Consider the following 17,008-nt stretch of genomic DNA (forward strand, 5'->3'; position numbering starts at 1 on the left):
AAATCCATCGGCGGCCAGCCTAAGGGGTGTGATTAATGGGAAGGAGGGAGAAAAGGATCCAGAACGGAAGGGGTCGAGAAGAAGGGGGGCCGGCCCTGGCTTAGATCTGGCCCTTGATGTCGACGACACGGTGAGCTTCGGCCTTAGCCTGCTCAAACAGCGGGCCGGCTTTGCTGGTCAACAGCCTCACAGTCCCGTTCTTCTCTTCCAGAGTGTCCTCGGCTGAGTGGTCTAGAATGAAACGGGCGGTCTGCTCATCGGACTCGAAGCCAAGCTCTTCCGTAATGAACCGGATATTGACATCCGGTTTGTACCTGAGAATGAGTTAGCAGTGGAAATAGAACACTGGAGAATGGAGGAAACTCACGCTCTACAAATGGAAGAAAGAGCAGTTAACCGCTCACGATCGACAAACATGTCCATGAGGTATGCCCCCATGTTGGGCGTGTCCAGATACAACTGGAAAAAGCGGTGATAATTGCCAAGTGCGAGTGCAGAGCGAACTTCCAAGGCATGCTTGACGGCAAGGGTCTTCTTGTCCTCTGCAGTCACATCGGCTAGCGCATCGTTCATGGCCGTCCAATTCCGGGTATAAATGAAATAGAGAATACGATACGCCTTGAATTCCGTCGGATGCCCGCCCAGCTTCTGCCCGTATAGAACTCGAAGCTGAGTCTGACACTGATTATACTCACCAAGGTCCCCCTTCTCCAAGGCAATCCTCGCGTGGATCTCATAGACGACGACCGTGAACTCGTTCCGGATGTGTTGCACCGTCAGGTCCTGGCGCAGGGACTTGAACTGGTCACAGATGTAGGTGTAGTTGCCCTCTTGCTTCCATTTCTTTTTCAACAAGTCCAAGGCCTTCTGGAGCACCGGCAACGGGCGGACAGTATCCGGGTTGGGAGCCGAGGTCAGGCGGAAGTAGTTCTTCTCCAAGGTTTGGCATCGTCCAACCACGGGTCCTTGGTCCTGGTCGACGCTGCGCGAGGAGGGAGAATCCACGGGGGACGAGGTACCAGAGGTTCCATAACTGACACCAGCACCTTCAAAGCGCTTCCTCCTCATCTCCAAATTAGCTTTTGACTTACTAGAATCATCCAGTGTCATTCGTGATTTCTTTTCTGTGGATGGGTGAGTGACACGGTCTTCAAACCGATTGCGATTGTTAGCTTTTTTCCATGGCGGCGAATCTTTTCCGGACTGCTGTTGCTGGCTGGAGTCTGTCGACTTTCTCTTGCGACTGGCATCACCGGGGGGAGAAGGTTGGCTAGATATCCCCCAGTTTGAGACGTTGGGGTTGGACAGGATCCTATTGCGTTCATTTTGGATCATGACCTGTGGCAAGGCAAGTCGCTCCCAGTCCATAATGTGAAGCTTGTTGTTCTCGGCGGCGTCGGTAATGACCTGTCGCAGTTTCTCTTGCATTTCGGGGTGGCTCACGCTGGCAACCTGGTTTTCGGGAGCAAAGCATCGTTGCACGTAGAGGCGAACCGCGGGAGGGAACTCCATACGTGATCGAGGAGGTTCAACCGCAGGGGGCATGGTGGGTTGTGCAGAGGATCCGGTGGAGGGTGGGTAGGTAGGCTTATTAGAAGAGAGGCTACGACGTGCTTGTACTGGAATAAAGGCAGGAGTCGCTGGAGAAGGGTTAGCAAGAAAGACCGGGCACGGGAGGCGGGATCCAGATGGGTGCTCTTACCAGAAGGTTGAAAAGCAACGGGCTTTGAGGTCGGAGCCGAGGCACTGACACGCCACGGTGGGACGCTTGAGTTCATCCCGGTGTCTAAAAGGATAAATGTGTATTGTTGTGAGGCAAAAAGGGAAAGAGAGAGAGAGAGATGAAAAGGCGGGAAGGAGGAAACAAAGAAAGAGGAAAGAAACGGCTACGAGGGGAGGGGTTGACGTTGGCGTAGATAGGGAATAAAGAACGGTAACTGTTCGAAATCCGTAAAATCAACGACGAGATGGGGTGGTATAGTGGAGGTGAAGGTCTGTAGAAGCTGGTGGTGAAGCACACAAGTTGAAACCCAAGGGCGAAAGAATCCCAACTCGCTTACTCTCTCCCCTCGGAACATCCTTTCTCCGGCCGGTCTCTCTCCCCCAGGTTATCTTGTTATCGGGTGACAGCTCTGGACGTTCTTGAAAGGGTGATATGTCGCCTGCACCCTCTACTAGATGTTTTTCAAGTCTCTGGACCTGACAACTGCATTGCGACCCTTGCTGTTACCTGACGAGACCCTTCTCTTTGTCCAGGATGCGGTGGGGTTATATGAGGGGTAAGCTACAGTCCCCCGCCGAACAATAGAGTTGATGCTATATGTACTGATACGGGGATGAGCAGGAAATACAAGATCCCTGACTACCAAAATGGCCATGCCTACTTGACCTCCCATAGGGTGTGCTATGTTGCAGCCGAAGAACCTCGTAAATACTCTGTCGGCATCGATTTGAAGGAAGTCGACCGAGCCGAGTACCAGGTAGTGAAGCAGACCGTCCGATCTACAGTTCGTTTGCGGTGCTTGCTAACCAGTTGAATATATTTATAGGCCGGCTTCTTCAAGTCATCACCTAAGATCACACTATATCCCAAACCCCAGAAGGGAAAGACTGATAAATCCCGAAGCGCGACTGCCAGTCCTACAGTTTCGCAACAGTCTAGCCTACTCCCCGTTCACCCATCCTCTCCTCGGCCACAGAGTGTTGTCCCACAGCAGGCGGCCTCACCAAAGCCAGTTAACGCGACCTGGATCTGTCCAATCTGTTCCTTTTCCAATCCTGTACCCTCGAACTTCGACCCGGCCACGGCCACCGCAGCTACTCATTTACCGCCATGTCTCGCGTGCGGCATCAAGCCGCCCTTTACAACAGTCCTCAAGGCTGCGATCAGCGCCGCAACAAGTCGCGATTCTCCATTGCCCAGTACGACAGCTTTTCCGACCGAGAATAATACTGCCCACGAGAATGGTAGTCTGTCGGGCCCTGCGGGCCTCGCCGGCTCCGTGTCGTGCTCCCGGTGCACATTCGTGAATCATCCATCGCTCATGGAGTGTGAGATGTGCGGGGCACCCTTGGCAACCGGTGGGCTTTCTATACCCGGAGATGATTCCAGTCGCACCGACTCTCCTGCTCCATTCTTTGCACAATCTCGCATCACCAATTCAGAAGTCACCGACAGCATCAAGCTTTCATTCCGAAATGGCGGGGAGAAGACCTTTCATGAGAGACTCAAGGGAGCTTTGATTCAAAGGAAATGGCTACTCCAGAATGCACCACCGGTGCCACCACCATCGCAGGCCGGTGCCTCGACCAGCGGGCCCGCCATTGCTGCTCTAGAGAGCCCGCAGCCTGCGGCACCACGTGCTACAGCTGTGGGAATTGCGGGTCTAGAGCAACGAGGGCTAGAAACGCGGATGAACAACCAACTGGTGATTGGTAATGCCTTTGAAGATCTCGAGGCTTTGATGGCTTCGGCCAAGCAGATTGTGGCTCTAGCCGAGACCCTGGCCCGCGAGTCGGGAATGACTACCAATGAAGGAGCTTCTGCAGAAACCAACGCAGTACTATCTGAGTCGGCTGCAGCACTAGGAATGGTGACTACGAAGGACATGCTGAGCTCTGGGTCGGAGAACCTCTATTTATCAGAGCTGTCTCGCAACCTGGCCGAGTACCTTACAGATGATCGCAAGGGAATTCTACATCGGGAAGGAGGTATTATGAGCCTGATTGACCTTTGGGCAGTGTTCAATCGGTCTCGTAATGGAGTTGAACTCGTCAGTCCCTCCGATTTCCAGCGAGCAGCCGAGCTCTGGGAGAAGTTGAAACTGCCTGTGCGCCTACGCCGGTTCAAGAGTGGTCTCTTGGTGGTTCAGCGTTATGACTGGAGCGATGAGAAGACGGTCCGGCAGTTACAGGAATGGATGGAGGAATTGCGACGAGTCCCACCAGACGAATCGGTTCCGTGGGATTGGACCGTTTTTGGTCGGGCCGTGACGGCACAGGAAGCCGCCCAGCGATTCAAGTGGAGTGTGGGTGTGGCTGCAGAAGAGCTAGAGATGGCAGAAGACCGGGGGGTGCTATGTCGAGAGGAAGGGATAGAGGGTCTGCGGTTCTGGAGTAACCATATAGTAGCATAGACTGAGAGAAAAGGTTTGCAGCTTAACGAAAAGAGAAGGTCGAGCGAAAGGGATAGCATCAGCTCCGGATTCAGCAGGATCATACCTCGGGCTATGATGACTGTGATGACGAAGGTCGGGTTTCTTTCTGTGGGTGAGACCCAGGCCCAGTGACATCATACCCCGCTGATGTCAGCCCTTCGATTTGCGGGGGAACGAGTGGGCGGGGAATGTGATTGGTCACACTCCCCAGATGATCCCAGTCCCCGCGTCGGAGTGCTCTGGTCCTGTCGATGTAGCAACTGGCATCCTACATTACCCTTCTTTTACTCCTCTTACCCCCTCTTCAATCTCATCTCGTCTTCTCAATCTCCTTTTATTCCACCTATCCCCTTCACTCCTCCCCCAGGCCCCTTCTTCCCAAGTTAAACGGTCCTCATCCGACCATCTGCACCCCAGATAAGCACAAGACCCGCTTCCCCAAACTCGTGTGATCGCGGGTGGATATGATCGTCAGCGCCCTGGAGCTTTCATCCCCACGCGCTCTATCCATACTCTCCACAGCACCTGTCTTCCTTCGGTGACAACTCCGCTTCCAAGCCCCTGCTAGCTCCCCATTGGAAAGGGTCATCTATACTCCAAATCTACATACTTCTCTCAAGAATACACCATGAGCTCTTCCATTGCCATGTCCTCCGTCGCTATGGCGAGGCCAGGTACAACCCGACCAGCTCTGTCACAATTAGTGGCCACAAACACATCTCGAAGCCGCAATACTTGGCACTCTGCTCGCAACTACCACAGTATCCGCGATAAGATGGAACGCATCGCTCGATCCATCGATAAATACCAACGTCACCCCCAAGCCAACCTCCGTCGTAAGACGGAAGCCTGCAACGGCTGGCCCGCCACAGCCCACCGAGATCCCAGTAGCAGCAAAGGCTGGGCCACACACTGGCCCCGCTCTCGATTCTCCGAACTCGCCGGTCGAGACAAGACGTATTGGGATGCCGAGCTTGAGCAGGTGAATCATCGTATCGCCCACTTGAAGAGGCGGCTCGACAGAGACCCCTACGAAGCGCTGTTTGGTCGCAGAGTGGAATCTTCCCATTATATTGATCAATCTGATACTGCTACCGCGTGGCCGGGTTTCTTGCGGACTTTCTTGGGGGCTGAGAAGCCCATGACGGATCATCCGTCGAAGGGTCATCTCCAGGATTTCAACTTTGCTCAGTCTCCGGCTCAGTCAAGTACTTCTAGTAGCCGAGAATGTCTTGAATATGACCCTATCAGTGGCCGTATGGCTCCGAAAGCACCAAAGCCAGAGCCCACAAGTGAAAGTGCAATGCAGAACTCGAACTCGGGTGTCGATTGTCCTCCGGGAAGTGAAGTCGAGGCTAAATTCGCCTCCAATGCTCCGATAGTCGAGGATGGCCAGTTCCAGCCAGGCAGTGCCTCCACGGCTAAAGTTGACACGCTGAAATCGCAGACTATGGACTGCCCACCCGGTGGTGAATTAGAGGCCAAGTTCGCTTCTGAACTCAACCTCGCTTCACAGTCCAAGGAAGCATCGCCTGTTGATTACATCCCAGATAGCGAACTTGAGGCAAGGATCGTTGCAGAGACCACTCGTGCTCAAATGTCTGATCTGACCGTCGACTGCGCTCCGGGCAGTGAATTGGAGGCACTGTTCGCGAGTAACCCGGCTGCCGTTCAAGCTAAACACTATCCGTCAACCACCACTGCTGATACCAACGTCAAGAAAGATGGCATCACTGTTGACTGTGAACCTGGCAATGAGCTAGAAGCCAAGTTCCTCTCTGATGCTGCCAGCGCCGAGACCCGCGGCGAGAGCGAGGATCTGAATACCCTGCATGCCAGTGACATCCGAGCTCGCTATACCCCACTAGAGAGCGAAAGCGATACCAGCATCAAGTCCTCCGCACCAAAGGACATCAAATTTGACTCCTTCGAGGACCGTGTCGGCGACTTCCTGCAACGCCAGAACGCCCCCGCTACATCTCAGTGGTCCCAATCCGACTACCGCATCCTAGCCTACGATACCACAACATCAACAGTAACAACCACCGAATCAAACTCATTCTTCGGTACCAGCGAAACCGTCCAACCCCACGAGATACTCACCCGCCTCCACAACCCAGCCAAATTCGTGCCATTCTTCGCACAGATGCAGGCCGACGGGTACGAAATCGCAACTGGCGGCGGCGATATCCTGGTCTTCAAGCGCTCCGTCAAGAATGCAAAGCGCAACCCCGTTTCGACTGCTAGTCAACAACAGGAGTCTGTATCCCCGGATGTCCAGGCCGATATTGCGCAATACATGCGCGATGACTCCTACGATTCACACCGCTACGTACGCCACTACGACCCGTCTTCCACCATCAAGGTGAGTAGGCAGTGACAGGTGAAAACCGTCTATTCCGACCCGTCCTCCATCCCTAACTGGTCGACTTAGCCCTCGACATTCGGAGACACAGCGTCCAGTGATAATTTCAATTCGGACCCCGGATCTAGTTCCGCCATCACTCCAACCTCGTCGACTACGACCAAATCCAAATCCAAGTCGAAATCGACTTTTCGAAAAGTCATCCGCAGAATGGTCCTCACGGGCACTATCACCGCGGGATCATGCTATGCGATCGGTGTGGTGACTGAGTATTTCCGTACGGGTGGGCTAGATGGACGTGGTGCGGATGGATTCACGCCTTTTGAGTCGGACAGGAGACATCGGGAGTAGATAGTGCAGGGCAGTTTTGGTCTTTTTGAAACACCCTCCTTAGAGGGATCGTTCGTTCTTTGCTTGTTTGTTTCCGGGCTATCCTACTATTTCGATTTATACCCTATTTGTATCTCCGCTCTTTGATTTGCTTTCTCTCCTTGTTTGGTTGATATACTATTCTATGATGTGGGTTGTTTTTGGTTAGTGAGAACTAGAATGAAGATGATACCACACCAATTGCTTTCATGGTGACTAGCTCATTGTTGCATTTAGGACTTCTACACTCACTACAACGGGACGTGATTAGACTCAAACATTTTGATTTTGATTTCGCTGGGCCTCAGCCTATCTTAACTCAATCTCGAATGCACAGGTCCATCTCCGACCTAGAAACATCTTCCTCGTCCCCCTTTTCAGCACTTTCTCCCTCACACTCCTCATCTTCATCGTCAGAAACCTCCAGCCCTTCAATCATCTCCAACCGCTCCCCATCCAAATCCTCCCAAACAAAATCCCACCACGACCGCCTCAACTCCCGCACAGCACTCATGCGCAGAGCCCTCAGCTCTTGTACCACCACCGAATGACCCATCATTCCATAGTCCTCGCGTCGACTATCCATCTCCTCACGTCGAGATTCCTCCTCCTCCTGCGCCAACTCGGCATTCCGTTCCCGCCATGCACTTCGAAGAGCATCTAGCTGGTGCACGAGTTTAGCGCGCAGGGTCTCAACGTCATCGGTTTCGAGATTAAATCCGTCTTCCTCTTCGTCGAACTCATTCTCCTCGTCCGCATAGCCAGATCCGGAATCATCTGGTGGGAACGGGGGCTTGTTGAAGACGGCTTGTAGGGGTCCACAGCGCGCGGTGCCGCTGAGTAGATACAGCTGCAGCGCAACGAGGGCGTTCACGGCTTCAGAAAAGTCTTTTTCAACCCAGAGGTCGTACTCGCGTGTACAGAGGACCCGGAATGTCCGGGTGTCGAGCTCATTATCCAGCATGCTGAGCCTGGTGGATTCGATGTGCTGCTGGACGCGCTCGATGTTCTCGGCTGCGTAGGATCGGTTGCTGTTACTGCGACTGCGAGTGGCATCGGTAGTGCTGGCTGTCCCGACGTGCGAGGCCTCGTTCTCGTCGCGGTTCTCAATGTGTGCGGCCGTTCCATCTGGTAGGGATAAAGATGAGCTTGGCGGGCTTGCAGGGGGCATGGGAGGGATCAGGCGTGCTGTGTAGGGTAGTTCGCGGCGGCACCAGAGACTCGAAAGTTTGTGTCCTGGGAAAAAGGCGCGCATGATATGAAGTTTTGAGCCATGTTGACCGATTAGGAAGGTCTCTTGATCCGGGATCTTGTCGCCTGGGACGGGGAGTGGTCTGACATGTTGGAGGAGTTGCGAAAGGATCAGCTTAAACCTGTCGGCGAGGGCATCTTCCATAGGCTCTTGGTAATTTGTCTGGGAGATGTGTTTGTTAGTATACTAATGCTGGGTGACATTCGGGGTTAGGGGATAACTAACGGCCGCGATGGGCAGGATTGGTATCACGGTGTCACGTTCAGGGTCGAACTCGAGAGCGATGATTGCATCTGTCCCCGGTCCATCTTTGTGCTTCTCACGGTATCCTGTCCAATATTCCATCTGGTAGACCAACAACCGGACCCTTTCAAAAGAAGAGGAATGTCAGTCTATCAGCTCTTTATAAGGGATGAGCACCACTCACTTCAAGAAGAAAACCCTTTGCCCATCCGCCATCAGTTTCTTCAGATCCATCATACTGTCAATTTCACTCAACAGGGCGTAGACCACCTGAGCCTGGGCACGGCTGTCGTGTTCAGCCAACTCGTCCTGGCAGTCCTCAGTACCTCCATCCCACAAGCCCGTCTCGATTTTTGGAACACGACGGAGGGTCCTGAAAACGCCTCGATATCGGGTATCAGTCTTGCACCAGGCCTTGAGGTTGACACGGCGGAAGTCTTGTACGGGATTGCGGAAGATCCAGGGCTTGTCATGAACGAGTGCTTTGATGGAAGAAACGTCAGCTGATACTTTCTCTGTACTCATTCATGGACGTAGAGGATGGAGAGATGAGCAACTTACGCGTATCCTGGGCCATCTGCAGATAGCGAGCTGGAATCAGGTCTTCGGCAGGCCGGTCGAAGAAGAACTTGGCCTTGAGGCTATGCACGGGAATCTCGTGGCCCTCCTCCTCGTCGAGGGATCCGGTGCCCAGCGAGAATGGGTTGATCGAATCTGCTCTCGGGAGTGGCTCCATGCCGGACGGATGGCGAGATTGAGCAGGGTCAACTAGAGTTGACATCGTGTTGAGCTTACTCTGGTTGAAGCGGAAGGCGTGGGTGTTCAAGACGGAAGATGGAACCCTTGAGGCGGGGGAGAGTATTGCGAGTGGTTGGATTTGAGAGAGAAAAAGAGAAGTGATGCGAGATGCAAGAAGAAAGAGTAAACCTTTGGATCGATAACGATGAGACCCTTCGATAAGAGCGCGATGGCAGGCTCCGAAGCTGAGGCGGTAGTGTATATCAGGAAGCAAACATCGTGGAAATATCATACATCGGGAAGTCCCGATAATCTGATGACTGTCTACTGTGTCATCGTCAAAAGCTAGACAGTTTCTTGTTCCCTTAAAGAAGGTTGCAACCCTTTAGCAGTGCTGCAAAGGTCACCATATACAGTTAGTCGCCACATCAACCCGTCTATCAGCCAGAAGCTCCATAGATTCATTCTCACCTCGCAGCACATAAGGCTCTGCCATAATGACTACCACATATATCCACATTAGCATGACATCTAATAGGATATCAGAGGCTACCTCATTCTTTGATGATCGCTTTGAACGGCAGCCTGCAAACCAGGGACATGAGTGGTCTTGTGTGTATTTCAGACATCAACTCTACAACCTCCGCATGAGGACTTGTCCTAGAAATAAAAAGAATCCCTAGATTAAAGTGAGCCTATTGTACTGTGGCAATCACAAGCTAAAACTTTCATTTCCATTTGAGGGAGAAATATCACCGAGACTTGTTTCCAAACTCTTATTAAATGATCATACCAGCGATGACGAAATATATATTTATGGCTAAGTATAGGCTCATCAAGTGCAGATAATATATAGTGGAAGGTATCGAGCATCTAATGCTTTGTGCAAGAAATGAGTCAATAAGTAGCACTAGGCTTATATATTTATGGTAATCTGCGACCTTTTCGCACCAATTCAAGCTCACACCATACAGATCCATACATTCTAATGCTGATAGTTCTAGATTCTGAAAGTCAAAGTATGGGAACCACACGATCAGATGAAAGAAATGCCCTACTCAAAAATGGCTGATATCTTCGTCATTAAATATATATTCCGCAGAAATATCCATATTCCTTACAATCTTAAATTTCAAGTCATTCTATTCAACTAAATCTATTACCTATTAACTCAACTGTGGATAGCAAGCGTAAATCCTGAACCCGAATGAACGTTACGTCTCCCTTGATAGTCTAGAATCAATTTTTCCATAGGGCTGCCCCCCTTCAATCGACTCATCTAGCCACTTCCCGGTTCTAGACCCAACACTTTGATGACGTGCCACTCAAAAGCAGGCACCTGGATCTGGTAGGTAATTGACTCCACGATAACCGGCAATGCAGAGAGCCTCCACGGCATTCTTCGTCCATTTGTAGGTCCAGACCAGTGTGTTGGCTCCACCAGTACATTGTCCAGACCAAGTCACATGATCCAGGGCATAGCGAGTCACGGGCGGGAGCTTATGATTACATAACTCGGTTACCAGCGAAACTCGGTTACCCAGGAGGAGTACTTCCAGAGCTCCTAGGAAAAGTGTGGCTCGCCCTGAAACCCGCGGGTGGACGGGTGGGGCCGACAGCTCAGGAACAGGTCTAGCGTTGCGTAGTCGTCCTTGGTACCGATGATGATCGTATTTACTCCAGCAGAACTGGTTACGTGAGGGTTCGTGGAATGTATAAAGGTAGCCAGACCCTAGGCTAAGGTAGCCTATATTTTGAAGATAATGGTCAGCATTGATTAACTAGTTATTACTGTACTCGACATTTTCAAGATGATGGTATTGGCTCGATAGGGCCGAGCCTTTGCACTGCCTGGGCCGAACAAAGAATGGGGCTCATCCCCCGGAGAAATACCAAAGTCTATAATTACACCATTGACCACGGGCTTTGCCCGACTGGAGAAGTGACGCCGGTACTTAGTGCATAGTACACTTGGTCGTCGCTGATAGTTTCTTTGTTGGATAATTCCTTTTCCATGGCTCTGGATCATAGCCAAAATAGATAAACAGTGTACTGTTAGTCTGGTAAAGATAGCATTGTCGACGCCATCCCAACTAATACAGACAACTTGTACTATGGTATACCATACAGTACATAAAATGTAGGATGGCAATCTCAAACAAGGGACGACCCGAGAATCCAAGGCAAACGACGTATCGGCAAACATGCGACGAATCTCGATCCGACGCGCAGACATCTCTCCACAAACACTCTTCAAACACGTCAAGAATGTCAAAATGACGAAAAGGCAACTGTCAAGTATGAAAAGGAAAAAAGACTCGAGAGGGGCAGGGCCACTATGACCCCCCTTCATTCCGATCTGTCACGATTCACCGTCCTTTTCATACACGTGGCGGGTGCGATCGCATCGACAGAAGTTTTCGACTTGCGACCGGAGATTACGCATGGAAAATAGCAATGGCAACAGGATCCCGTCTTGTAGAGAGTCGAGAGACCCTTCCTATGGAGTCGTGATGAAAATTAGAATCAATAGTGTAGCGATAGTCAGGGACAGACGCGGGAGTATAAAGGTAAATACCCAGTAGTGTAGCACTCTACCACCAACGCTCTCCCCTTTCCAGCCCAGTCTCCGGTACGACTATTCGATACCGGTACTGCCACGAGAGAAGGAAACAGAATTCATGACGTACAGAAACTATGCTTTCCCTGACTTTTTTTTTCTCCGTACGCAATGCGCACTACCAACGGGGTGGCTTACGGTAACCAGCCCAATACACGCCACCTGCACCAGACAGAACCAACGTACAGTAGTACAACAAGAGGGGGGGGCGATGACTTCCGGGGGAACCCCCTCAAAACAACAAGCCAGCAAAGGAAGGAAAAAAACACAAAGCGCCCTGGGTAACTTTTGTACCCGTCGACTCGTAGGGAAGCGGTTAGACGGGACTGGACCCATGTCTCCAACGGGGTCGCTGAATCGCTGATTCGAAGTGGATGTTGATCGCTTACCTGGCTGAGCGAGGCGAGAGACCTGGGCGCGCCGCTAGAGATGGCACTAGTCCTGGATACGGATTAGCGGGGGCTCCTGGCAGGTACGGCTACTGCAGGACGGAATTAGATCTTGTTTGAGTGTAGTGATGTTGGTAATCCCCGTGTATTGATGGTGGTCTAGGGCTTTGGTAGCCACGCAGGGAGGATCTTGTTACCACGGCCAGGAACGGAACGCGTAGGTGGGCTTGTTCAGCGACCGGGATGGGATATTAGAGATATTAATGGGGACTGGATGTCGGTGTGGACTGGATATCGGGGTCGGTACTCGTACAGAGTATGAATTGTGTCTGGGATGGACAGGCGTGAGGAACTACGGAGTACTTTGCGTGCTGATTACGATGTGCACTCTGGTCGAGGCCTCTTTTCCTAAAACTGATCGTGCTGCTCCGTTGATGGACAGCTCACGGACTTTTTCGAGTCAGAGGTCAGAGAGGAAAAGCCAAGATAAAGAGGGAAATTCCAGACTCGGACCCTGTCCTTGAACCTAATTAATGGCGAGATGGAAATGCAATTCAAACTGGACAGGCTTGTAGTTCACTACGACATCTTGTGTAACAAGTATAACAAGCCATGCCTGCTCTTCACTCGTATATCTCTTTCCATACCTGATCAATCTCATCTACCATTGTGGACGGGTTCTGGACCTCTAACTTTGGCCGGTAGATGTGTCGATCGCTATATCATGCTTTGCTTGGCCACTTGCTGGTCCAAATTATACTTTGAGTAAGCCCCGAGGGAAAAAGCGGGCGGGAGGCTTGGGGTGGTTTCCTTTCTTTTTGTGATTCTACATGTATGTCATGGCCATTACGGATTCCTGCATCACCTTTAGTCTCCCGTACCTGCGTCTTGGCTAGACTCGGGAAATAGGAGAAAAGGAGGAATAGGGGGATGCCGTGTCACATAGGCTATTGTGTCTAGACTTAAAAGTAGAGTACTGTAGTATGTACAGTATACAGCATATAACTATAGTTATACGGAGTAGATATGGATGACAGTTATAATCTATGAAGATAAGATAGAAGGTATATTACAATCTATAGCTTTTCTCAATTTACAGTATCTTCAGTCTCTGCCCTACCACTCGACTCTACCCTTAAGATTGCCACAGACTCTGTTAAATGAAAAGTGGACCTCCTCTCTAGTGCGTGGCCATAACCTGGAAATTACCTCCTAGGCCCAAAATTACCCCTGGCCCATCATAAATTACCCATAATTTACCGTCAGATTACGGGAATTTGTTGTGTTTCCACACGTGTTCCACTCCCGCCCCCATTTCTCTCTCCCCCCCTCCCCCTTCGCCCCTACACCCAAACCGAGCCACCTTCACTTTAATCCTTACTCTCATTCATTCACTTTATTCACTCCTTTTCTTCGTATGCTTCGTCTTCGTCCTCCGACCTGGCGCCTTTGAGACCTGGGACCTTGCCAATTCACTCCCCTTGCTTCTCCCCACGGTCGCGCTGGTTTAAACTAACCCACCTCCCTCTTCTTTGATCGTTTCGACCGTTGCCCGGACATCTCTCTCGCTCTGCCTCTTTATTAGGCTGCCGTTCGCTCCCTTACAGCTTCAATAAGCCCACACTCTTTTTGTATCTGCTTGCAACTCGCTCGGGTCGTTTCAGAATCTTCTATCGAAACCCCCTTCCACTCGTTATCTTCTAGCTCATCGTGCTTCATTCGCCTCGTGTTTCACTTGCATTCGGTTGCCCGTCGAGACGCCCATCGATCCCTTTGTCCATCAACCTGCGAAGGAATAGGACAATCTCCCCGTTGGACAAAAAGGAACAGAAGAAGGTTGTTGCGACTGCGTCCCAACACCCTGTACTTTGATAACCACCCCGTGACGAGTTTTGGACCTTTTGACGAAGCCGCGATATATCGGAATATTTCCAACTTCGACTGCCTCCACCACTCCGCCAACCCTCTTTTTTTTTCTTGCCTGAAGGGTTGACAGACGAGTACATCTTTTGAACTCGTTCTGTACCCTCTAGCTCCCGGACGCCCTATCGTTTGAATTCTTCGTCGCATACGACCGAACAAGATGCGCGCCAACACCCTTTCCCTTCTCGCGGCCTTCGCCATTGGAGGTTTCGAGCTGGTCACTGCCGAGCACGTTGAACGCCCCCGTTATCTTCCTCGCGAGGTGAAGCGAATCGTTAAGAACGGTACATTGACAACTCGGAGTACTGATAACTCGTGGAGTGCGATCTGGCAAAGTATCGAGGATAGCTTGACTGCTCAGCCCACCACCACTCCTCCCGCTACGACGTCCGCCTCTACCGATGCAGCGAAGCAGGTTATTGTGGTGATTTCCTCGGATGCCGAGGGCCATGTTCACACTCTCACGACCTCTACGGAAATCATTTCGGCTGCGGCAACTACTAGCTCGACTGCAGCAACTACTAGCACGGCTGCCAGCGCTGCTTCGACTACCAGCTCGGCCACTTCCACGGCGGCCACCACTAGCGACTCTCTTATCGATGACGTTTCCAACCTGCTTGGTCTTGGAAGTTCCAGCGCTTCTTCTTCCACCGCCAAGGGCTCTAGTGCGGCTTCCACGACGGCTACCTCCGCTGCGGCCACCACGACTAGCGACTCCCTTGTCGATGCAGTTAGTTCCGATATCTCCAACCTGCTTGGAGTTACCGCTACAAACTCCAGCACCGCCGCGACCGCTACATCGACATCCGCTGCTGCCACCACCTCTTCCCAGGGTAGCCTCCTTGAGAGTCTCGGTATTTCCATTCCCGCAGCTGAGACCTCTACTACTCCCACTGGATCTTCCACCATCGCGGTTAGCGTCCCTGCCGTGTCCCCTACGGCTAGCCCGACTGCTACCAGCACCAGTGGCGATCTCATTGGCTCGATTGTGAGCGGTATTGCTTCGCTTCTTCCCAATGCAACCGAGACTGGCACTGGCACTGGCACTGGCACTGGTATCGGTCTGATCCCTACCCCGGGTGCGGCTTCCAGCGGTGTTCCTCACCAGTCTATTCCTCTCACCGTTTCTGGAACGACCGCCACTGGAACCGCGACCTCGATTGGAATCATTCCCACTCCTCACTTGCCTGGATCTGGATCTGGCTCTGCTGCCATTCCTACTCCTACTGCCACCCAGGATACCTCCAAGGTCCCTACCTCTTCCGTTGCTGTGCCCACCACCACTGCGGAACCCGCCACTACGACCGCAGAGCCCTCCACCACCAACACCCCCGAGGAGTCCAACTCTAGCAACACCAACAACTGGATTCCCTCCTCCATTCTCGTGCTGCCGACTTCCACTCCTTCCGAGACTACTAGCACCGGTACCAACAGTGCTAGCTCCGAGCCTACTACTCTCCCTGGTTCCATTACTCCCTCCAGTGGTGTCTCCGAGGCTCCCTCCGACTCGGTGCTGCTTCAGATTGGTTTCGATGGTCACCTCCCCTGGTCTTTCGTCGCTACTACTCCTCTGTCTTCTTCGCAGATCTTCGAGTACGTCCCCATGGCCCTGAAGAACGCCATGCCCAAGGCCTCTTCCACCATGTGGGCCCTTGAGCCTTACTACTCGTGGCAGACCACTGGTTACAACGCCACCCTGGCTATCTTCTACTTCCCCCGTGACAAGGTCCAGGCCCTCAAGGATCTCAAGCGCAACCCCATCTCCGCTCTTTACCAATCGTCCGATGAGTCCGTCAAGACTCTGATGTCCATGGTCGACCCCTCCATCCCTCTGGAGTTCGCCGGCAACTACCCTACCTCGGATGGTTCTTCATCTTCCAGCACTGGTGGTAGCTCGAGCAGCAACGGCGGTAGCAGCGATGGCGGCAACAACGATGATGGCTCTGCCAATTCCTCCAAGACCAAGGCCAGCTCCGTCGGTATTGGTGTCGGTGTCGTTGCCGGTGCCGCGGCCTACGGTGCTGGTATGTTCTGGGTTGCCCGCCGTTACCGCAAGAGAAAGCAACTGCACAAGCGCTCCAGCTCTACTGCCGAGCAGATGAGCCAGGGCTCCGGTGCCGGCTCTCTCTTCGCTGCCGGTGGCCGCATGTCCGGTAGTCAGCGCACTGCCCGTTCTGGACAGGTGATCAGCGCTCCGGTCATGGCTGAGAACTCCCTGGGCTGGAACTAGATGTTCGAAATTGTCGAAAACAAGACGAGACTAGACTTGGCCTTGTTTTATCCACCTCTGTTCTTTTTCTTCCATCTCTCTTAATCTCAACTCCCTGCCAATTACCTCCGGCAGAATCAGACCTCCGGAGTGTTCCTTGACGGCACGCCATATTGCCCCCGTCGAGGTCGAGTCTGTACTCGTCCTCCATGGTTGACCAGTACAAGAGGCGGGAGGGATTTGATTGGAGAGAACTGCACAAAACTTCCTTTCATTGTCCATTATCCAGGATATATATCTCATACATATATCACGCATCTTTTTCTCTGTGAAATTTTTTGATTGGCCATTAACCTCCCTTTCTCTGGGTTGATCAGATACACTCCGTGTTCAATCTCCAGAACGCAGCCCCATGTATCTTATCTCATCTCATCTTTTTTCTTTCTTCGGAATATTCCCCCTTTTGTTTCTACCAATACCTTTTTCCTTTTTCCCATATCTTGTCTTTTTTTTATTTTCTATGGCACTCTGACAAACCTGAATGAGACGAACTGATTTCCTCCCTCCATTAATTCTATCCCGTTCCTGTCCCCTCTCTCCGTGCCACTGAAAATGTCCTTTTCCCTCTATCTTTATTGGCCATAGTTTTATCATGTTCCGAGTCTCCAGTCTCTCTACCCCCTCTTTGCACTGCACGTCGCTCTTGCCAGAGCTTTAATGGGTTGGGTGGCCAGGATTCCTTA

General features: G+C 51.9%; 5 protein-coding genes across 5 annotated transcripts; 3 read left to right on the forward strand and 2 right to left on the reverse strand.

The window, feature by feature from the left end:
- Positions 1 to 100: 100 nt before the first annotated feature.
- Positions 101 to 1,778, reverse strand: N7496_000525 (uncharacterized protein; the record flags this gene model as incomplete). Its single annotated transcript, XM_056693456.1, has 3 exons — positions 101 to 314; positions 368 to 1,640; positions 1,703 to 1,778. 3 exons carry the CDS (start codon positions 1,776 to 1,778, stop codon positions 101 to 103), a joined length of 1,563 nt encoding a protein of 520 aa, XP_056560185.1.
- Positions 1,779 to 2,178: 400 nt separating this feature from the next.
- On the forward strand, positions 2,179 to 4,136 carry N7496_000526 (ESCRT-II subunit protein VPS36; the record flags this gene model as incomplete). Its single annotated transcript, XM_056693457.1, has 3 exons — positions 2,179 to 2,279; positions 2,345 to 2,507; positions 2,550 to 4,136. 3 exons carry the CDS (start codon positions 2,179 to 2,181, stop codon positions 4,134 to 4,136), a joined length of 1,851 nt encoding a protein of 616 aa, XP_056560186.1.
- A 649-nt stretch (positions 4,137 to 4,785) lies between these two features.
- On the forward strand, positions 4,786 to 6,873 carry N7496_000527 (uncharacterized protein; the record flags this gene model as incomplete). Its single annotated transcript, XM_056693458.1, has 2 exons — positions 4,786 to 6,522; positions 6,592 to 6,873. The coding sequence occupies 2 exons, from the start codon at positions 4,786 to 4,788 to the stop codon at positions 6,871 to 6,873; spliced, it is 2,019 nt and encodes a 672-aa protein (XP_056560187.1).
- Positions 6,874 to 7,210: 337 nt separating this feature from the next.
- N7496_000528 (uncharacterized protein) lies at positions 7,211 to 9,167 on the reverse strand (the record flags this gene model as incomplete). The annotated part of the gene is made up of 4 exons (XM_056693459.1): positions 7,211 to 8,305; positions 8,369 to 8,510; positions 8,571 to 8,901; positions 8,948 to 9,167. The coding sequence occupies 4 exons, from the start codon at positions 9,165 to 9,167 to the stop codon at positions 7,211 to 7,213; spliced, it is 1,788 nt and encodes a 595-aa protein (XP_056560188.1).
- A 5,049-nt stretch (positions 9,168 to 14,216) lies between these two features.
- On the forward strand, positions 14,217 to 16,286 carry N7496_000529 (putative mucin family signaling protein Msb2; the record flags this gene model as incomplete). The annotated part of the gene is made up of 1 exon (XM_056693460.1): positions 14,217 to 16,286. One exon carries the CDS (start codon positions 14,217 to 14,219, stop codon positions 16,284 to 16,286), a length of 2,070 nt encoding a protein of 689 aa, XP_056560189.1.
- Positions 16,287 to 17,008: the final 722 nt, after the last annotated feature.

Source organism: Penicillium cataractarum (assembly GCF_028827025.1).
Source record: "Penicillium cataractarum strain IBT 29864 chromosome Unknown utg000001l, whole genome shotgun sequence".
Taxonomy (NCBI): domain Eukaryota; kingdom Fungi; phylum Ascomycota; class Eurotiomycetes; order Eurotiales; family Aspergillaceae; genus Penicillium; species Penicillium cataractarum.